General features: G+C 39.8%; 1 protein-coding gene across 1 annotated transcript; it reads left to right on the top strand.

Moving 5' to 3' along the window:
- Positions 1-278: 278 nt before the first annotated feature.
- Positions 279-6,159, top strand: si:ch211-262h13.5 (uncharacterized protein LOC571127 homolog). Its single transcript, XM_067514409.1, has 7 exons — positions 279-573; positions 1,424-1,534; positions 1,724-1,811; positions 3,003-3,169; positions 3,618-3,725; positions 4,460-4,546; positions 5,268-6,159. Exons 1-7 carry the CDS (start codon positions 352-354, stop codon positions 5,739-5,741), a joined length of 1,257 nt encoding a protein of 418 aa, XP_067370510.1. The 5' UTR covers positions 279-351; the 3' UTR covers positions 5,742-6,159.
- The last annotated feature ends 1,831 nt before the right edge of the window (positions 6,160-7,990 follow it).

The raw sequence follows: 7,990 nt of genomic DNA, 5'->3' as shown, positions 1-7,990 counted from the left end.
AAAAATCCCACAGTGACCTTTTCAACAGAGTAAAAACACTCCATGCAATAAGAAAGACTGAATTTAATGCATTATATTACTGCAACTATGTCAACATTATGCTGCATGAAATATTTGGCCCTGACTCTGTTTATCTTGTGTAAAAGACTGTTCCCCGGTTTAAAGCAGTCCTCAGGACATCCATTCACAAATATCAGCGCTCTGCCATCAAATAAACTTTGTCCTTGGCTTCATTTCAACATCTCCGTCCTGTTTTGATTCCAAAAGTCACTGCCTCGACTAAGTGCAAACAAATGAGAGCAAACGTCACTTCAAACCAGCATCGTCTTTCAACTGATCCTCTGCTGCACCATGGACAAATCCATCCATATATTATTACTGCTGTCATCCTGGCTATTCTTTGTGTGCAGTGAGGAGTTCTTGCTCGCACCCATTGAACTTGCTCCTATTCCTTGTAATGACAAAGCAGTGGAGAAGCTGTCTCGTCTGGCTGTGACTTACATCAATGAAGATCGCGTGGATGGCTACAAGTTTGCCCTCAACCGCATTGCAAATGTCCACCTCCACGCTCAGGTAAGTACAGACACAAATGCTCAGTGGGGAAAGCTGCTTGAGGATGTTGTGATATCCTCTCAGTGGGGGATTTGTTAGTGTTCTAAGAAGGATCCGAGGTGGAGAGGTTATTTCCCCCCCCCCCCTCTGTTGCTTCCAAAGAGTCACACAACAATCTTCACGTCAGTAGGAGTCAATTTGATAAGGTTTGTGTTGTTGGAAATTAAACATCTACTTAGAAATCATTTGCTTACCCAGTCACAACATGCTGAGTTTCACTCCTGAGTAATGATAAGAAAATTACACACTATTTCTCCAGGACTTAATTGTGGTCCCCAGACCCCAGTTTAGGAACTACTGAGCTACATCAAAGACATGCAAATTTGCAACATTCACAGTAGTGTGCAACCACTGAAGACTTAAAACAATAAATAGGATCAGAGCATATCACTTATTATAAATGTAATAAAATAAGAAGACATTATTTTAGGGCATGAAATGAGAAGCCATCCCCTTTCACGCCTCATGAAAAAAGGTCTTTAGAGCTGAAGTGACCGTTAATAAAGTCCAGGTTATTTCGGTGCTGGACCACCGGGGAAAACCTTACACAACAGGCTTTATAAAATGCACGCAGTCAGCTGCTGAAGGCTATTGTAGCCCCAACTGTAGGATAGATCAGGTTTTAAGAGGTTCAATTCAACTTCATGACCTGAAAAGGTTGCCATTACACCCGCCCAACGTGTTAACATTTGATTTCGGCGCTACAGCTCAAATCAATATCGTACAAAGGTGTTACAGGGAATTACACAGAGCACACAGCATTGTTTGTTCCTCCTCTCTCCATTACTTGTGTTTGCATTGTGCATGTCAGGGACCAGCGGGTAATGTCTATTACCTGGACCTGGATGTCCTGGAGACCAAGTGTCACATAGGCAGCCCAAAACCATGGAAACGCTGTGACGTCAGGGCCTTCATGGAAACAGTAGGTCACACACACACACACACACACACACAAAGTATACACGTTTCCTCACTTTCCAAATATGCCCTCAAACTCACAAAGATAGGACTATAAGGGCACACACCCATTGCAGGGTCATGTTATATTTTGCACAAACCTTTGTAGAGATGGTTGCTGGGATTGTGCCAACCACAGTTTTATTCATTTCAGCAAATCTCGGGCAACTGCAACACCACCGTTCTCCACACACCGGAGGGATACTCCTACCTTTACAGCTACGACTGCGCTCTAGTGCCAGGTAACGTATTGTAATATTTTCACTTTAACATGGCCAATTGCAGGTCCCCAGTCCAAATCTACATGCTGAGGCCATTTCTGTGTGGAGGTCGCATGTTCTTGTGTGCATTATCTCCACGTGTTCCAGTTTCCTTCAACAGAGGCATCCAACCTACACGTTAGGTTAATTGGTTACTCTAAATTACCCGTAGATGTGAGTGTGAATGGTTGTCTCTCTGTGTTGGCCCTGATATAGACTGGAGACTTGACTCCATACTAGACTACCACCGCCTCTCGCCAATAGCTGGTAGTTAGTAGTACATTATGTCTGTACTGTTGCACAGCATAACGCTGGTTTGCTCCAGGTGTTTTTGTCCGCGTCATATTAGAAAACTGAGCAGCCATTGGCTGTTAGGGAACTAGCGCTGAGTGTCTAACTCAAGGACACAAATGCTGTATGGGCTTCTGCGTCATAGCCTGGTGCCCTGTCTGTTAGGAAGCAGAAAGTGATCATTTTGTCCTTGAATGTGATGCGTTGAAAACAGAAACATACACATGCATAAGAATTTGAGCAACTTTGACAAGAACCAAATTGCGATGGCTAGATGACTGGGTCAGAACAGCTCCACAACTGCAGCTCGTGTACGATGTTCTCGCTTTGGATTGGCCAGGACCTGAATTATAGTCAATCAGTGTAGCATCTCACTGATCTTCCCCAACATGGTGAAGAAACTAAAAGAAAAAGAAAATGTATCCAACAACAGTCCTCTCTGGCTGTAGATGTTTTACTTGGTTTACTTTAATGAAAGCTTAGGGGAGACCTAAATGGAGTTGAGCATTCATTAGTGTAATTAGTAACACCTGTGCATGTCCCACCATGGCTAATCAAGATGTTGCCTGCGGAAATGTCCACTGGTTTTCTGGGAGCTTATTATTTACCTTTGCCTGTAAACCCTCACCAATGTTTTTATTAATTATGCACCAAACTGTATCTTAAACCAAAGCAAACAACGATGAACAATCTGTTCTGAAAAAAGATTTAATCTGTCAAGTTAAATCAAAAAGTGCCTTTCTTGGCTTTTCTGAAACACCTGAACTTTATTATCCTCCATTTACAGTAGCTCAAAGCCAGTGGTTGACCATAATCCACACACCGTTTAATGTTAAGCTGTAATTTGACCTAAATGTGATTTATCATCACACATCCCTGCAGATCCCCCAGAGAAGCTCCAGCAGACCTGTCCAACCTGCCCCGTCCTGCTGTCTGTAGACACCCCAGAGGCCATGAACGCTGCTCGGATCACTCTGGCATCTTATCAGAGGAAATCCACACTGGGTGCAGGACTTGGGGTAAAGAAGGTCACCAGGGCGGCAGCACAGGTACAAATAGAAATACAGTTGGTAACTATGATGTGAGAAACAAAGCACAGTGGCTAAATTGAGTGGTATGTTAATTCGGAAATTACATTCTTAGTTACTCACAGTCAAAAATCTCTGAGTGTAGACGAGCAAACTTAACCTTGCACCTTTTAGTGTCTGCGTGCCAGACGAGAACCATACCTGTTCCACAGCAGCCATAGTGATACAAACTTGTCGCTGCTTAGTGTGTGGCCAAGACTTTATTGGGGAGCAAACGAGCGAATGAATAGATCACTTAGGGACCTCAACATATTGCTCCACTTTGCATAAAATAGCCGAGCTTAGGTAATAAGTTTTGTACTTTAAATTAAAAATAGGTACTTGACTAGAACACAAACACTTGCCCCCTCTGTGTATGAGTTTATTCGTGCATTCAACGTCCTTTTCTTGTTTTATTGTTCTGTTTCAGTCTGTGCCAGTGAAAGCTACTTTTGTGGAGTACACAGTCCAACAGTGTCCAGAGGGAGTGACAGAAAGAGGCACCTGCCAGCGAATGACTCTCATTTCTGACACAGAGGTACTGTACTGCATATCACACATTCTGCATCGCTGGCCATTTTGTTAGATGTTCTTCCACTTTCATATGTAGAAATATTAAGGACACAACATCCCTTTTAACTGCGACCAAACTAACACATGCATGTATTCACACATTTCTGACAATTTTAACAAACATAAATATTACTAACTGAATTTATTGACAGGGATGCTGCATTGAATTGCAGTAGATTGTACCACATGCTACATAACTGCAGTGCCCTATATTTGAATCCAGCTGGTGACGCATGCCACACAGATGAATCTCAAAAAATGTGAAATTAGTTTGGTACTTACTGATACTCGTCAGTCAAATCCATAATTTGTACATCGTTCCTTTTATATTTCTTTTAGAAAAAAAAAGAGTAGATCTTATTAAACCGCAGCGTCTGAAACAGCTCCATTAATTTAAAAAAATCAATTACGCTGCTGACAATGTGACACTAATTAATGTTGTTTCAAAACTTTAACAAACATTGATCAACCACCACCTTGTTTACTATCACTGCAGCAGGTCCTGGAAGCATTACTTGATGACATGACAGATTAATTTCATCTTTTAAAACTGACATCTCTAAAAGGCTTTAGTAATTAGTTATTTTATTAAAAAAGCTTGACAGGTACCTCCTCCTTTTAATTTATGATTTAACTTTTTTTTCATGTGATGACTAAGTATCCTTAAAGAAATGAATAAAATGTCTCTCCTTCTCTCAGACTGCAGGTTTCTGTACAGGATCTGTGCACGGAGACAAGGACATCCATCCCGATGTTCAGGTGTCCTGTGAGATGTTCAAAGTACAGGTACAGAAACCATTTAAGAAACTATTTATATCATCTTGCACTCAGAAGACTAAGCCATAGCTGGAATTTAATAAATGGGACAAAAAATAATCGCAAGAAACAAAAAGAAACAAAGTTGAATTTGTGAAGATCCTTTCGGTTACTGTTCCTGAATGTTCAATTGGATTTACAGACTACCACATAAAATTAAATTCACTTTTCCTCTGTCATAATCTGTGAAGCATGACACTATAATAAATACAAGACAACTTTTACACTGCAGGCACAGCCCAAAAGAGGAAATGAAATTCAAGTGAATTAAAAGCTGTGAGTCACTAAATGATTAAAGAGCACAAACTTCAGAAAGGTGCCAATCACGTTTAGTGGGGAACTGTAATAACCCACAGTTTCACCTAGATTTGATTGTTTTTTTGTTTTTTTTGCTCATTTTTGTTTCAGATTTTACTAAAGCAACCTTTAAAATGATAACTTAACTTTCTGAATGGCTGCCACTGGCCGTATAATTATTCTGTCATATCTTTGATGTTGCACTTGCGTGTTGTGTTCGTGTGTGTTTAAATGTACTCTCTGTGTGAGATCTAAAATTGTATGCTTCTGTGCTATAATTATGCTGTCTTCTCACTCTGTGGCATGTAATGCAGTATTGCATCACTCATTCTCTTTTCTACCTCAGGTGGAGTGAGACTGTAAAATATGCATTTTGGTGTCTGTTTGTTTACAGGATATTGACATCCTCAGACCAGTGCAGCCACAAGTTCACGACCTGCCCCAAGACCCTGTGATCCCAACCGTACCTCTTCGGATCAATGACCCAGGAAATCATCCACAGGCTGTTCCCTCCGACCCCACGTTGAGCCCTGCTGTTGACCCAACACACTTTCATCCAGATCCTTATGACCCCTCAGTTGTTGTGAACCCCTCCTATCCCCACAGCTCGTCTTCCAGTGAGTCTGCTGAAGGTCTCGTGAAGCAGCAACAACAAGCAGGTCCTCTTGATTCATCCTCTGAAGAAGTTGGAGGTCCTGCTGCCCTGCGTCCTCCATTTAACTTCCGCTACCTGAAACGTGAACGCAGGAGACGCCAAGCCTTGACGAAGACCTCACCCTCTCACAACCCTGTCTTCCTGACTGACTTCCCCAGCGGGCCATCTCCTTTTCGCTCGTGTCCTGGTCCTGCTCGATACACCACAGTTTAACTGGTTTTGCCCAGGATTTATTTGTCTTTGATTTATTCATTGAGAGGGTGAACCACTAAACTATTCTGCTCCTTGTCTCTGAAAGCCAGTAATAATTGAGCTAATGAGAAGATGCTACGTCTTCTTTCACTGGCCCTGAAATGACCTCTTTCAACCATTTGCACAATTTGAATATAAATGTTGGTTTTAATCCACTTTGAATAACCTGAGGCACTTACGAGTCTGAGAAAGCTACAGTGTCTATTTGGTTAGAATACTGTATAGAAATAACATTTATTTTAGAGCAGCAGTTGTGATTATTGATAAAGTGTTCAAGTCATTTATAGAGCGAACATTGGCTACTGCAGCTTCGGCGTCAAAGATGCAATGGCTTTCACCTTTTATAATAAATATCTTAATTAAATATCTTTGCACTTTGGATTCAGGGGACTTACTTACTCCATGTCTGTGTGTGTGTGTGTTAAAGATATATAGATGTGTAAATTAATCACTAGTTGCTGCCGTCAGTATTTATTTATTTACTTTTTATATGCTATGATAATAAATTAATTTAGAATTTTCTTTAAACTTGCCATAAAACATTTTAAGGGAACACCAAAAAAAAAATTGAGTGAGCTCAAGGTGCTGCAAAGGACCACAAAAATCTGTTTTGGGGGTTTGGAGAAGGCAAAATCACTGTGCGATAAACATTGTGAGGGAGTGTAGACATTTTTAAAGAAATTGAAAACTACATTCTATGCAAAAAAATTGCCTCAGGGTTTTATTGGACTCTGACAAACCCTGATCTGCAAAAGTTTTTATAAATGTAAGATGCAGTGCATTTTATGTGACAGTTTAATTATAGGAACTTTGTCAGCCAATAATCTGAACAGAATTTGGCCTTAAAAGGTACGTATATGTACGTAATGTGTTGGGCTTTCAATCGAAATTCTCCCTTATGATACCAAAGTAAGCACATAACTGTACTCCCTACAATAATTTTAGAGATGGAGGAAACATAACCAGACGTGATTTATTAGGAGTCTTCCCCACAGGGCTAACAATATGCCCAGTAGCACTGATGTGAAAGAAGAAGTGCAAACATCTCAGAAAAGCTTTAAAAGCTTACATGTACCCAAAGTAGGCTTTTATCAAACAGGCCACTAAAGCTATTAGACCGACCAGACAGACACAGAATAAAAAAGCAATGGAGATATAAGTCATTTACACAACTCAGGAGGAGTCAGTGTTTGTCCTCTATAAGTCATTAAAAACGTCAACTGTGTGCAGTTCAATGACTAATGCACAGCCCAATACATCAAGAGGTGAAACATAGCCAGGACAGAGAAAACCCCAGAGTGTCGAAATTCAGCAGTCTATCTTCATTTAAATGACAGTGAGACTCCTCTGAGGACAGCAAAGTACAGGTTTTGGACAGATAGGACATGTTTTAAAGATAAATGAAAAAGGCTAAACTAACCACACCAAAATGAAGCCTTCATCCATTCACACATTCCATGGTGGAAACTAGCACAAATGATGAGTTACTTGTACTTTACGCAAGCAAAATGCTTATACTCCAGTACAATTATTTGTTAGCTTTGTAACTACTTTGCTGATCCAGGTTTTTAACATAAAATATAGTAAATCATTTAAGGAGCAACCCAAAATGATGAGATTCTCCTTACAGTGAAATGGCATGTGAAGGGATGTAAACTTAACACTTAACCCCCCAACATAACAATAATCCACATTTACCTGGTGCAATTGTTCCTTCATCATTCAAAGTAACAAAAATGGTCAAGGAGTGTATTTTAAAAAGTTATACAAAATTATTGACAACCACACCAGTCCAAATGTTTGCCTTCCCTTTTATACTGTAAAACAATTAAAATTAAAATGATCTTAAATGGATTTCTGATCATAGAACATTTGCACTAGCTCAATGTACATTAAATAATATGTTGATGAAAAAAAAATTCTTTGTTTTACTCTTTTGGTTATTAAAAGTAAGAGGATGGAAACGTTTACACCCAACTGTAAGATTCACTGGAGTGAGCTGTTAATGTGAAATCATATGATGACAAACCTTTGTTGGCCAAAAGGTTGTAAATGACAGCTACACATTTCCAAAAAAAATGGAAAAATGGACTTTAAATGAATTCTTAATGGAAACATCAGTTGGAAAAACAATTAAGATATAGAGAGCAGTCAGTAATGACCAGAAATCATAAAATACATTCTTTTAAGTAATGAATTGATGAAAAAAT

Source organism: Channa argus, chromosome 8, assembly GCF_033026475.1.
Source record: "Channa argus isolate prfri chromosome 8, Channa argus male v1.0, whole genome shotgun sequence".
Taxonomy (NCBI): Eukaryota; Metazoa; Chordata; class Actinopteri; order Anabantiformes; family Channidae; genus Channa; species Channa argus.
Note: the sequence above shows the minus strand (reverse complement) of the source record. Positions and strands in the feature narration are given on the sequence as shown.

Coding starts and splice junctions, on each gene's coding strand:
- si:ch211-262h13.5 (XM_067514409.1), top strand. CDS start 352: ATGGACAAATCCATCCATATATTATTACTGCTGTCATCCTGGCTATTC. Junction 574..1,423: donor ATGTCCACCTCCACGCTCAG/GTAAGTACAGAC, acceptor TGTGCATGTCAG/GGACCAGCGGGTAATGTCTA. Junction 3,726..4,459: donor CTCTCATTTCTGACACAGAG/GTACTGTACTGC, acceptor TCCTTCTCTCAG/ACTGCAGGTTTCTGTACAGG.